The sequence below is a fragment of the Coturnix japonica genome, chromosome 14, assembly GCF_054131305.1.
Source record: "Coturnix japonica strain WE chromosome 14, WE-NBRP24, whole genome shotgun sequence".
In the NCBI taxonomy this organism is placed as follows: Eukaryota; Metazoa; Chordata; class Aves; order Galliformes; family Phasianidae; genus Coturnix; species Coturnix japonica.
This window is the reverse complement of record NC_140676.1, coordinates 5,716,109-5,730,550: the sequence shown is the minus strand read 5'-3', so window position 1 is coordinate 5,730,550 and position 14,442 is coordinate 5,716,109. Positions and strand designations below refer to the sequence as shown.

The 14,442-nt window shown below is 42.8% G+C and overlaps 1 protein-coding gene across 2 annotated transcripts in view; it reads left to right on the top strand.

The window, feature by feature from the left end:
- SV2B (synaptic vesicle glycoprotein 2B) overlaps positions 1-10,997 on the top strand; it is a 44,212-nt gene extending 33,215 nt beyond the window's left edge. For both annotated transcript variants that reach the window (XM_015873156.3, XM_015873155.3), the window contains 7 exons: positions 375-485; positions 1,252-1,340; positions 1,533-1,697; positions 3,737-3,870; positions 4,306-4,506; positions 6,561-6,720; positions 7,596-10,997. In XM_015873156.3, the coding sequence (XP_015728642.2) occupies positions 375-485; positions 1,252-1,340; positions 1,533-1,697; positions 3,737-3,870; positions 4,306-4,506; positions 6,561-6,720; positions 7,596-7,779 (1,044 nt within the window). In that variant the 3' untranslated portion in view covers positions 7,780-10,997. The remainder of the gene's footprint in view (positions 1-374; positions 486-1,251; positions 1,341-1,532; positions 1,698-3,736; positions 3,871-4,305; positions 4,507-6,560; positions 6,721-7,595) is intronic.
- Positions 10,998-14,442: the final 3,445 nt, after the last annotated feature.

The following is a 14,442-nucleotide window of genomic DNA, read 5'->3' as shown; positions in this document are numbered from 1 at the left end:
CAAGTGGGAATCTAAACGATGCAGAAATAGCATAGTGCACAGTCACATTAACCAATATATGAAAGACTGAAGTGGATGTCATGCACTTAAACTACTTCAGGGAAGGAGTGAGACAGAAAGGATGAAGGGATGGAAGGCAGGAAGGTGAGAATGAAGGCAGGATGGAAGGGGGACAGGCAGAAAGGTTTCTTGCTGTAAGAAAAACTCGTGTTGTAAATAAACTAATTAACTAATGTCTATTGATAACATTCAAGAAAAATATAGTAAGGGATATCAGGCTGAAACTCTGCCCCGCAGACTGTGTACACCCAGTATTGATTATGGAAACTTTGGGCCAATGTTCTTTTCCTTTCTCAATCTCTTTTCCTTTTTAGGTTTCTTATATCAAAACTCCAAAGCAAGTAGATGAATTCATTGAAATCCAGAGCTCAACAGGGACTTGGTACCAGCGGTGGCTGGTCAGAATCACAACCGTCTTCAAACAGGTAAAGAGATGCAAACTCATGGGGTCTTTAGGGCTCAGAGAACAATGCCTCATTGTTTTGGGTCATTGGGCCTTGAAAGCCCAACTCTCATTCAAAAAGCCTGCTCTGTTTGCAGGCTGATTGCACTTTCCATACAGATGTGAGCATGTGCAAATGCCACACTATCCTGAGATGCCCCTGCAAGCAGCACAGCAGTCAAGCTGTGCTAATGGCAGAGCTTCCAGCCCCAGCCCCCCAGCACTTGACTCTCCTTCAAAACAGACAGATAACAAATCCCTCTCTTCTAAGCCGAAGTGAATTTACCACCTGCAGTGGACTGAGAAGAGTTCTTGCTCCTTTCTCCTGCTGAGACTGAGTTTATAACAACCTCACATTATGTCTTCAGCTAATTTAACCCTTCGCACTTGCTATGCTTATGTATACCCAGGCAAAACTTTGTGGACAAACTTGCTAGATTATTCCTGTTAGGAGGATAAGCCTCAGATAAAGGAGAGTCCACTAATAGCAGTGCAGGTACTATATTGTTGTTATACTTCTTAATTTAAGAACACAAGGAATTATTAACCCACATGTTCCTGGCAGTATTTCCAGCTGTAGGTCAATACTACGACAAACATAGTTTTGAACTAACCCTGAACATGCATCTGACCTTCCCCCATTGAGCCCTTTCACTTGAAAATATTAAATCTATGATGCATTCAGAAATTAATCTTTGAAGTTTCTGCTAGGGTTTTCTTGCAGATGATTCTTTCTTCTGGATTTGTAGGTCTGGGACAACGTGCTATATTGTCTAACAGCCCAGTACAGGATGAACACACTGATGCTGGCTGTGGTTTGGTTTACAATGGCCTTAAGGTAAGGTGCTTATTTATCATTTTTGGGAAATTAGTGGGCTTTTAGGGGCTGAATACTACAGCCTCACACTTGCAGAAATGTATTTGCAATAGGAATTTAGCAGGTTTGCAAATTATGAATTGGATTTTTGGAAAAGCACTGTGGTTTTTTCAGTGCTACTGTCCCTGATATATTTCTCCCACTCTGCTGTAGTTACTATGGCCTTATTGTCTGGTTCCCTGACATGATCCGCTATTTTCAAGAAGAGGCCTATGAGTCCCGAGTGAAGGTCTTTGATGAGGAAGAAGTGTCACACTTCACCTTTAATTTCACCCTAGAGAACCAGATCCATAGAAACGGGGAATACAGGAATGATAAGTAAGTAAACAGAAATTGGTTTGATTGGTGCTGACGGGGAAGAGGGCATGAGAGGAACTGGGAATGAGATCCACCAACATACACATGGCATTTGGAAAGTAAACCTCATCTCTAAAAACCTCATTTTTTTCCATTTCCCACACACTTGTAAATCTCTGTTGTTCTTTTGGGTACACAATTCGCCTCCCTCAAATCCCACAGGCAGTTTTTTACAGAACAATTATCCCCTGATGTCCCACTTTCCACGCACCTTGCCTCAAACACTCACATCTCCAACCCGAGGGGCTGCACCGGGGATGTAGGGGATGAAGTGGTGACTTCTCTTTCCTTAGCACACACTGACATCTACTGGTCTTGGGCAACAGAGACAACCACATCAGTAAAGAAACTGATGTTTCGCTGCATTTTGAAGATAACAAATTGCACTGAATGAATTGCACTGTTTGTCTCAATTTCCTTGGTGTACAGGTGTAGGACCCCATCCTGACCCCCTACACCCTGTCCCAGTGACCTTCCTTGCAGTAAGGATCTGTGCTTGATGTTACAAACCTAGCCCCATAATTCCTATGTCCCTGCCTACAGAGCAGCCAAAGTCTGGTGAGATATGGGTGGAGGCCAAGTTTAGGATTTGGGGACTCCTGTCTTATCCCAGAGGAGTTCCTCAGCTTTCCCTAACTTCATTTGGAGTTGAGGATACTCAGCACCTTACAGGATGAACATGTAAAACTGTGATGTGTATCACTGTATTGCTGCCTTTGTCCTCTCCAATTTAATAACTCTAAACCTGATCAAACTACATTCCAGCTATGTCCAGAGCGTATCTTCTTATAATTTATAGCTCCATTTTCTCTCTAGCCCCTGCCTGTAAGCTAAAACTTTACTGAACACCCGGCTGTTGCTCCATGACTCTTTTAAAGGCAGTTGTTAAGAAAGCAATCTGCAGGCAAAGGACTTGTAAGGGCCTTTGTGAGTAAATACATCACAGGCTATTACTGAGCAAATGCAGAACAGCTTAAGTGTTGCTGTAACCTATGAGACCTTCTGCATAGTGCAAAAGACTACTCAAGTCTTCTTGGTGCACTCTGAGCATTAATAATATCTGTTAGTAGCCACAGTTAATAAGCCCTGCAGTGTTCTCTTAATGCTGCAAATAGCCATCATGCTCGACTGTCTTGTAAGTGCTCAATTCAATTAAGCTTCTGGGTATATGTTAGAAGCCTTTTTATTTGGTGACAGTTGTGGCCTCCTTAGCTAAAGCAATAACGCTCGCACTTCCCAGCTCTTTACATCTTCCTAACATGCCTGTGGATTAACAGATACATCTTCCCAGTGTCCCTGCAAAAGCTCACAGGTAAATCAATACTATGTCATCCTTCAGGCAGGAAGGTCAGATGTGCCAAGCTTCCCATCAGAGAAATCAATTATCTGACACTGTTGATCATTTCTGGTGTAATCTGTTTTCTTTACATGATATGCAGTGGTCCTTGAACGGAGATGGCTACAGGCCATACACCTCCCCCTGGAAATCTTACTTCATTTTTCCTTTAAAAATCACTGTGAGCTTAAACAACTGTCAGAAACCTTTCACCAAATGGCCAAATTGACTCAATAATGTCTGGTTTTATTTCTGGCTGAGGAAGGGGCAGAATAAGGCAGACAACAAGGTCAGCTCGCAAAGAAAATGCCACACACAGGGTGAAATTACATCTACTTCAGGTAGAGTAGTGCTGAAAGCAAGATTTATGTCCACTCAGGCTTAGAAACACATTTTCTTGTTTATGACTACTTTGAGAGGCAGAAAAACAACCAGAAATTCCACCAGATCCATCTCTTAAAGTCCTCAAAGCCCTCTTTCCTAATACAATGCAAGATACAGAAGCATTTTGTCATAAGGACAGCTGTGCATTCAAGCAAGACCCTTCCTGAAAGTGACCATAAAAACTGTCATTAGTACTCTGTGCATTAAACTAGGATGTCCTGTTATCTAGTGTAGGGAGAATCTCCAAGCACTGAATGAAGTTTTACCTTCTGCCCCACAGATTTATTGGCATGAAATTCAAGGAAGTGAGATTTGAGGACTCGCTGTTTGAAGATTGCTACTTTGAGGACGTGACATCCAGCGAAACCTTCTTTGAAAACTGCACCATCATCTCTACTGTCTTTTATAACACTGGTAATGGGATTCCTAACATGATCGAATCTCTGTAATTAGGAACTATTTTATCAGATTCTAGGAGAAAGGATGATAGGGATCTGTGTGCCTGTGCGTGCACTGCGGAATGAGGGTGATGATGGAAAACGAAGGTGAAGACAGGCTAAGGGAGTAGCTGCTGTTATCTTTATAGTTGGCTCATTACTGGGGGGCGGGGGAAAAATAAGAAAGAGAAAAAAGAAAATAAAATAGGGATTTTCCCCTTATATTTTAACTATATTTATTTCCTCACAAACAGTTAGCTTCCCATAACTAAAATGTGCCACCACTAACAATGCCCCAGAGGCTGAGGATGCTCCCATTGGTTCCTTATCTTTCTTAACTCTGTATTTGCACTGAGGTGTGTGGAAGGATTGTGCCACCAAAAGATAAACTCCTCGGCCATTTCTCTTGCAGATCTCTACGAACACAAATTCATCAACTGCAGGCTGATAAACACCACGTTCATGAAGGAGAAGGAAGGCTGCCACATGGACTTCGAGGAGGACAATGATTTCTTGATCTACTTAGTCAGCTTCCTTGGCAGCCTGTCTGTGCTGCCTGGAAACATCATCTCTGCACTGCTTATGGACAAAATAGGGAGGATAAAGATGATTGGTGAGTGGGACTGTGGATGTGCTCTTCACTTTCCTACCTCTTTTACTGTTTATTGGCAACATCTGCCTTTTCCCTTAGTTTGACTTCAATGTCAAACCCTTTGTGTTCATCCAGTGCTCAGCACCACGGGGTATGAGCTGAAGCAGGACCATCTGGTGCTGCTGAGTTGATACTCATGTCCACAGCATTATGTATAAATAAATAAGACAGTTTGCTTTTGGCAATGAATATTCACAAAAATTATTTGCTGTAGCTGTTTGACAGCCCAGGAGTTCCCTCTTTTGGGTTTCTGATTTTCAAATGACTTTACATCAGCTTTGTGAAACATATGGTAGATTAACTGACCATGTCACAGCCAAACAAAATGTCACTCTTTAGCCATATGGGGCTAAGTTATCAGCTTTATGATTCCATTGGAAATTTCTGCTGTTGCTTGCTCCAAGGCTCAGATCTTGCTCTCCCAGGTACTGTGGAATCTCGCCTCAAGGGACAGACAAGTGAGCTCAGTAGAATCAGGGTTGTGACTTAGGGGTAAAGGCTGACTCACTCTTTTGAGTTCACCTGTCTCTCTTTTGATTACAGTGGGAATTTTAGTTTGTTTAGCCTCACAGTCAGATGAGTAAAGGTATGGAAGATGACCCCATCAGTGTGTCAGGAGTTTACACTGGGAGGGCAAAATGAGCCTTCACGCAGTGAATTTGGATAAGGCCCAAACAAACCAGAGGGTTTGCGGTAAATAAATTAAACCGAATGAGAATCAAATTGCCCACCCTGCAAACATGTCAGCATTTCAGTATTTTCTTCTGGAATTAAGATGACAGCTGGAAACCCAAATGCTTATTTCTTCTGCAGAATGAAAAGTACAGGACAGAAATTGGGAACGACATGCTGAAATGTTTCGCTATGGAATTTTCAATTGAAACAGCCTTCTGGCATCCCACCCGTAGCACTCTGTTGAACATATTATTTCTGGTCAGCTTAACATGGAAACTGAATTTCTCTCATGCGTTATTTGCCTCACTGGGACTTCAGTTTAGTTTTATCATGTTCCGCTAAACTCTCCCCAGTGCCAAATGTCAGACCCTAATGATGCCCTGCACTTCTTTAGCAGAAGAAATATCCACCCTGTGCAGTGAAAGATGCAATTTGGGCAGGTACCAGACAAGTGGGCATGGAGTCCCGCATGGAAGCTTTCCGTAGGCAGGGCACTGCATTGGCAAAATAAAACATAATATCCAAGATGAAACATTTTAGTTCCAGTTCACCATCTGAATTATTTTATTTGGTGTCAAATTAATTGTATAAAAGCTCAAACAAGAAGTTACTTAGTTTCCTGGTAGCAAATGGAGATATTTCAGCAGCAGCAGAAGTGTTAAGTGAAGGGTATTTTTGATTTTGCAAAAAAAATAGTTTCTTCCAGGTGAAAATTCCCAAATGGGGAAGAATGCAGTGATGCAGCTATTAATATTCCTGAATCTGAACTGTGGCTAACTGAGCATGAACGCTCTTGCTTTCTCCCTCAGTGGTGTTCATAAAATTATGGCTCCTGTGTAAATGTGCCATGAAATCTAATGATGTTCTTATAATTAAAAGAGACCTCAAGTGCTTCTTATAATCGACTGTAAATTATCCTAATTGAGTCTAGAAATGTGTCAAGTGATTTCAATTTGATGTGAATTGCTCCAGCTCTTCACTCAAAACTCAAGCTGAAAAACCTTCACAATGATTCTTTCTCCGTGCTGGCTTGTTTACTTCCCCTTGTTCTTCCTGGGTCCATCTGGAAGACTGAGATGCTGGAAACCTGCCTGGAAAAGCCTGTCTTCAGAGCCTCCGTAGAACGGGAATATCAGCAAGATCAGATGGATATTGAGAACATTTTCAGGCAGGTTTCCAGCATCAGACAGGCAGAATCAAGGTACTTGTGGATACATACAGATTTCATTCATTTTGGGGTGAAGCGCTGTCACTTGAAAGCCATCTTTATCAACAGCACGGTTGCTTGGCTATGGAGGAGAGAAACCGGTGCCAACATCTTTCTCTTGGCTCCCCTGTAGGTGGCTCAATGCTGATCTCTGCAGTGTGCTGCTTCTTTCTCTTTTTTGGCAACAGCGAGTCGGCAATGATCGGCTGGCAGTGCCTCTTCTGCGGGGCCAGCATCGCAGCCTGGAACGCCCTGGATGTGATCACCGTGGAGCTCTACCCCACAGATAAAAGGTGCTCAGAGCTTTTCTCCTGTTCATTCCTGACACTGTGGCTTCAGCCTCCTGGTTTCTGATGGAAAGATGAGGCAAGCTGTATTTTTCTTTATTTTAATGAGACCTTAAGGGCTCAGTCCTGTGTCTCAACTGGATCAGCACAGACATTTGTAAGCATAATGCTGCATGCGTGGCGGCTTGTATGCAGGAGTTGTGTGGGTGTACAGAGATCACAGGCAAATAAAATACAGCGAATCTGTCATTTCTATGTGTGCACATGGAGGCTGACCTCCAGGCTGTATCCTCCCATCTCATCTTAGTGTCGTGACAGTATTATACTCCACAATGGGACAACCATGTGCACAGAGTGATTTGGGAGACAAGACAGAGTAGAAAACTTTGGAAGGATGTGCTGCAGATGGTGCTTTCCTGCCAGAAATAAGACTCTTCTTGCCTCTTTCAAGCTGTTGGAAAGAGCCAGAAGTGAAGAACTGTCCTTTGGAGGCAGAATAATTTCAGCTACTGGGTAAAGCAGAATTTGGAGGAGAGCCCTGTTTGTTTCTCTGGTGACAGCCTGGAGGGACTGTGACAAATCATAGAGAGGTTGTGTGCTGCTTTCCTTAAGAAGGGCAAAGGGAGCAACTCAGGAGCTGGGAAGAAGTTGAGATAAGAGGAGAAATGAGTCCCCATGTACATTTTCTATTATTGTCTATTATTATTTATTCTCTTTACTTGCCAGAAGAGTAGCCTATGCAATATATGAGCACTGCGGGCTGGAACTAGATGATCTTTGAGGTCCATTCCAACCCAAGGCAATCTCTAATTCACAGAATACTTTCTGTAGTTATGCCAAGAACATCCCTAACCATTACTTTCTGTTTGTCTTCCCCACAGGGCAACAGCTTTTGGCATCCTTAATGGGCTTTGCAAGTTTGGTGCTATCCTGGGGAACTCAATCTTTGCCTCCTTTGTAGGGATAACCAAGGTGGTTCCCATCCTTCTGGCTTCCTCTGCTCTGGTTGGAGGTGGCCTGCTTGCTTTGCGCCTCCCAGAGACTCGAGACCAGGTCCTGATGTGAGCAATTGAGGCCAGGGGGGTCAGGGGTGGACGTGGAAGAAGAACTAAAAAGAGCCATGTTTGGAAAAATCAAAATGTCCTTTTCTGTACTGTTTTGTTGATACCTCGAAGAGAGGAGGCAGAGTGGGAAAGAAGAGCCCAAAGGGATAAAAATGAAGCCCTTCAGTATCTGACCCTTTTACAGCCACGATTGGTGCATGCAGCTACTACACGTGCCCTGCAGAGCTTCGCTGTTTGGGTTTAACTTTGCCTACACTGGGATCCTGTTCTTTCCCACTCCATCCCAGTGTAGCAACACAGGACAGGAACAGTGGCTTTCTGCATGAGTGTGCCTGCACGGGTGTGAGCGTGTCCGACAGGAGAGCAAACCTTGATCCTGCCTTTGCCGAGCTGTGAGACCCTGCCTGCCTTGCCAAGCACTCCCTGGCAACTCAGATCCACTGTGCTCAACTGTGAAAGGAATCTGAACGGGAGGCAGGTAACAAACCTGCTCTAGAACACATCCAGCAGCAGGGCCCAGAGCTGCAGATGTGACTAATGACCTTATCTGTCTTGATTTTGGGGTCATCACCTTAAAGAGTGAGAGAGTTCTGAAGGATTTGAGGGTGGGTGCTCAGCTCTCTCAGAAAATCCAGGGTTTCAAAGTCCTTTACTATTGTCACTTGAGCATAGAGATTACTAGGCACTTTCTTGGTCTGGGAGAGAAGTATATACATCATTATACATATATGTATTTTCACATACTTGCAAATGAACGTGCACACGTTGAAGTGATTAGCTACAGGAAGTTATGATTTTAAATTTCTGCACTATTAAAAATGTCTTAAGAGAGGCACTAAAATCTAATCCTACTGATTCAAGGTTATCTGGAGTTACGACCTACTTGGTGATGCATCGTTCTTTATATCCAGACACCAAATATTTAGATGTATTGATGACTGGGACTATATATTTCTATGATGATAAAGATTCCTTTTTCCTACAGACTTCTGTGGAGGAGAAATTGATATGATGTTGGAGCGTTCCACAAACCAAATGTGTACATATTATCCAGTGTAAATAGGAGACTTTTTCTCTAATGTCTAGAGTATGGTAATTGAGAATTTACCAGCATTTTAGCCATAATAGTTAAAGAATATGATGCTTCATTTTCTTATATACTTGGGTCTCACTGAAATACTGTAAGCACAGTTACTTATAGCCATTTAACTCGTTACACGGGCAATGCACACGGCAAGCTTGCACTGTACAGATTATATTCTCCATCAGGTGGGTCAGTTCCACTTGATATCCTCCTGTAAAGACCATTTCTGAATGTCGTATGCCCCTTTTATTGTTGCACCTGAAAGTGAGCTGTGTATTTTTGGATATATTTTGGGGTGGGGGGGGCAAGACTTAAACACATATTGTTAAATAACACATTAATGCTCATAAATACCTAGATAGTGCTAATTAGATCCTTTCAACAAGCTCAGCGATAGTCAAGAATTGATCAGAAATGGTCACGCAATGCAGGGTATTTATCTCACCAGGATGTTTTCTGACACAAAAGGTTCTTTTGTACTTTTGCTCGTGACCTTCCTTTTACCTTTCTTTGGATCCCTCTGTTTTTTTTTTCCCCTCCTTTTATTTTTAAGAAAAATAAGCAGTGCTATGCTGAAATCCAGCAAGACTTCAGTCTAACACCTCTGCCTTCAGCTGCACAGAGGTGGTCACACACACACACCATGTCTACACTGAGTTTGGGCCTGTGGAACAGGACAGGTGAAGGACAGAAAATGTGGTCAGATCACAAGAAGCAAATCCTTGGTAAGGAGACAAAACCACCTAAAGAGCATCGCTTTCATCCTTGTGTCAATTGGGGTTAAGCACTTAAAGAGCAGCTCGGTTCCAATGGGCTATTTGGGATTTTTATAGGTTTATTCTGAGGTTTACGAAATTGATAAAATCACAAACCACTTGTAATAGCTGGGCTTATTATGCCTCATTTCTTCATTTTATGGGTAGCTTAAGGCCTTTTTGATTGTCTTCAAAACAGCAAGGTTCCTTCTGTAAGGTAGGAGGGAATGTAATTATGTCCTTTGGCAGCAGATCACAGATTCTGTTGAGAACCACAACCCAGAACGTGTGTTTTTCCTCTAACAATGCCTGGTACTTTCGCATGGTGAGAATTAGTCAAATGTGTATTTCAACACAAAAGATCACCACGGTCTTTATGTTCCACCCTTTCTGTTTGGCTCTGCATGCCGATGACTGCCTTGAGTTTGGGGACGGGGTGGGGGGGAAGTTTATTTAATGGTCGGGGTTATTTTGCTGTGCTGCTCTGTGGAGCCAGAACTTCTTTGTATTTGTTTTATGAAGCACTCTTAGATATCTACTTACCCAGGGCTCTAACAGCAAACCAGGCTATTTGTGTTCTCCACTGACATTGCTCGGTAACTCTAATGGCATGGCTTATTTTGTAAAATTTCCATGTTGGTTTCCTGATGAGGAAGAAATTGAGTTCTTAAGGAGATAGAAATGGTAAGATAATAGTAGGAAAGGTCATCCAACCTTAGAAATCTGTCTTCTTTATGTATGGCTCATACATATTCTGCCTGGTAAACCCAGAGATCATCTGGGACAAGGTAAAGAGTAATAGGTTGTTGCAGTCAGTGTCACCCTGGTTACCTATGTGACTGTGCCCCTAAAACACATGGCCAGTCACTTCAGAGCTAGGGAATGTTACTTGGGGGTCTTGATGCTCCCACCCCTGACACTTGACCAGGGAGTACTCATTGCCTACATCTGCCACAGTGATCAGTCTGCTTGTCTTGGGGTTTTGAGACTCTGGACTGTCCACGGAGAAGAGGAAAATTCCAGCTGATGATAAGCCCAGAGCTGAACTCTATTACCTTGGATTTGTGAACTATTCAGTAACAAGGGCACCGAGGACTGAGACGGGGGACTTGCCTTAATCCCAAAGACCTCTTGTTGAGGACAGCTGGATTTCTTCATGTGTACATGGCACAGCAATCCAGCTCAGCAAGGGACTGTGGAATGGAAAAGGTGCAGGGACGTGACCTGGTCTGCTGTGTCTTCATGTGCAGAGTATTGGGATCCACAGCTCATTACTGGGTTTCTGAGCATGCAGAAATGGATATTTAGAGGAACACGAAGCACTGTTATTACTGTCGTAGAAGACCAATGGTATTACAGTAAGATTTCTGCCTCCTTGTATTCCCTGTAGATAGTCCACTGATGTCTCCTGCTTATGTCCTTTGACTCTCCAAGGGACACAGAAATCTCAACAATATGTTTTTAGGTCTATGTAGATCTGAGCCCAATCCATCATATTTCCATCATGTTTCTTCCTTTGGTTTTTCACCCTTGTGTCAGCAAACACTGCTTTAGGAAGACTCAAACCTGAGGACTGTGAAGGAAGAAAAATGAATGAAATTTCTTTGCTGTATGTAACTCTAGTTCCACTGCAAATAACACCCCGTGTTGTATGTTATGAAATACTTCATTTAGATGTTCTGTCTGCTGTGTGTGTGAAATAGCCAGCTCCAATTCCTCTTCTTTTCCTCATTTACCACTCTCTTCTCTCTTTTTTCTTTTCCTTTTTTTTCTTTTTCTTTTTTTTCTTTTTAAGAGTTGATCTGTGTCTGGTTGTCACTGGAAATTGCAGCCGTTCCAATGGACTTTTTGTTTTTGTTCCTCTTGTCACATTAAAAGGCTGGAAGAAAAAAGAATGACTCCCGCAGTGTTTGTGTTTAATGTTGCACCTTGAGTCTATTCACAAGGGGCCGACCTTGTCCTCTGAATTTGCAGGGACTGCCTCTGATGTATACAATGTGTTTGCTGTTCTTACTCCAGGCAAGTTGACATTCTGCATAAGGCTGAAATCTCAGTAAGAAGGAAAATCCCATTTTCAAATGTGCAAAGTTTCTGCCCCACAAGTCCATTCACCACATCTTGCCCCCCAAGTACAGTCCTCTCTTTCTGCCCCCCAAGTGCCGCCATCTCCTTCTGCCCCCCAAGTCCAGCCCCATATGCCACATTAAACCCCACAGAGCCCCATAGTGACCCATAGACACCCCATAGAGCCCCATAGTGACCCCATAGACATCCCATAGATCCACATAGTGTTCTATAGAGCCTCATGAAGCTGCTGAAGGATGAGCACAATTCTGATGTATAAACAGCACCACGGCTTTGTGGTTGATGTCAAGTGAATCTGTATTTCTAAGACCAGCTCCTTGTAAGGTGATATAACACACATAAAACCTACGCAAAGAGGCTGCACAGACTTCTTTTTACTGTTTGCAATGAGAACTGAGGATCTTGCTGCATTCTTGATGCATGATAATGAAAATGCATTTGGTTTATACATATTTATCTTGTGGGTACAACGTAGATATCACTCAACTGATCCTGAAAGGCAACATCTGGAAAAATTACCAGTGAGAAATTAACTCATTTTTTATCAGTTGTTTCACATGTACAAACATCTGTGTGCCTGTACCTATGTATGTACACGTATATGCATCGATACACGAAACTTCAGTTATTTTGAGTGACACAGTTTGCTCTTTTCATAAATAATCATAGATAAGACCAGGAGATGGCAGCAACTGCACAGCACATACACAGGGCTCCCACAACCTGCACAGCTTGATCCAGAACCTTAAAACCACTTTTGCCTTCTTGGTCTGCAGCTCCTAAGAGTTTTACAGGAGAGAGGCAAAACCTTTATCAGTGAGACTCCAGTTAGATGAGAAAAACTCTGGGCTGACCAGTGCCTTACCCAGGGACCTACAAACAGGTCAGCACCGAGCCTCCAGCCCTGCTATCTGTGGTGTCAGCAGCACTATCTCACCATTGCCTCCTCCTCCAACCTCCAGTACAAGCCTTGAGGTAAGTAAGATCTGAGCTCTGTGTGATGAAGTTTCCTCTCAGAGCATTTTTATGACCTGCTTCTGCCTTCCTCTGCCATGAAGGGCATCACGTGTATATGTCAGTTCTTTGTTTATCATCTCAAACAGCCACAAAACCTCACTGCCTTTCCTTTATGGGTGAGACACAATTTTGATCAGAAGAGTGAGCCTGCTGGAAATGAACCCAATAACACCAACAGCTGAACCCTGAGATCTGCTTCAGACTAGTGTAGGTGTCCTTCTGAAACGTCTCTGAGCAAGAAATGGCAGCACTTTCATCCATCTTCATTCACACTGAGGATAGAAGAGACCTGAGAACTGCCCGTGTAAAGTAAGAACAAGTCCTCATTGCTTTGACATGGGTTACTTTCTAACAGCCGTGTTTGTTTCCATGCATCCATTCTTCAGGATTCTCCAAATAGGAAAGAACCAGACAGTTGATAACGATAAGCCCACTTTGCTTTGAGAAGCTCATCTATAACACTGTGCAGTGTGTTGCAGCTGTGTTATACTGGGAAATGGCTGTGCTGTGGTTTAGCAGGCACCTCCTCAAATCAATTTAACATACACCCATGAGTATACTTGCACTAAGCATTAAAGACAACACAAAGAAAAATCTCTGTCTATGTGTTTGCCATACAGGGATCCTAACCGAGTTTTGTGTCTGCCCTTAAGCAGAATAAAGCATTATGGAGTTTTTGTTTTGTCCTGAGCTGTTCTATGATCGTAATCCTGGGATATTCATTATTGTGTTCCCCTTTCCATCTGTAACAAGATCCTACTGCCTGACATTAAACCTTAGAGTGATGTCCTTGGATGGAGGCCTGATTTATTCAGTCTCACAGTGAGACATGAGGGATGGCGCTGCCTGTACTTAGATACTATGGCATTCTTACCCTCATTGCAGCCATACCTCACAAGTGATTGCTTTGCTTCTCCCTGGACATAATTTGGCTTTATTTATTGTCATTGCTGTTATTACTATTCATAAAAGAGATAATCAAGGTAACCCAGCTGTTGGACTTTCCAGCAGTTCACAATGACTTCTGCAAATCACAGAGAACAACATATCTTCCAGTCTGAGGCACAAGCAAAAGCAGGACAAGGTGATGATGAACTTTAACAAATAGGTGCCCTCTGAAGTCAAAGACTCGTTCCACGTTGAGATTATCACGCAGTAAATAATGCTCACGAGCCTTTGACAATAGGAAGCAAATTTACACTGTTGCAAGAACACTAATCGCCAGCCTAGCGACTCACATTATTAGCTGAGAATAATTATTGTCTCCAAGGAAAGTACAGACCTTCAAAGGAGATAACATCTTAAATCATGGCAAATTTTAATTTAAATTCAAAGTGTAGGAATGCCCATAATGTCTCATCTCTCTGTTATCTGGCTGGGATGGTGTCATTATAGTGTTTTAAAGACAGCCCTAATCATTAAACTAAATACCTGCAGCCTAATACTTTGCAATTTCATTTTCTCCTTGTCAGACTGTGTAATTGATATTTGTACTGGAGGTAACAAAACAGAAAACGTGAAGGTGTTGATAACTTTGCTATTACTGTCTCTTAAACTGCCTGTGAGGCACGGTAAGGACTGGATGGCAGTGGAGAGCTGGGAGCTTTTTAATGGGAAATAAAGCAACTCAGCTTTATTTGACTGCAGTCAAGGCCTGTTTGGGTGGGGATTCACTAGGTCTGAAGGTCTGACAGCTCCCATCAGCAAACAAATCTGGGGATTC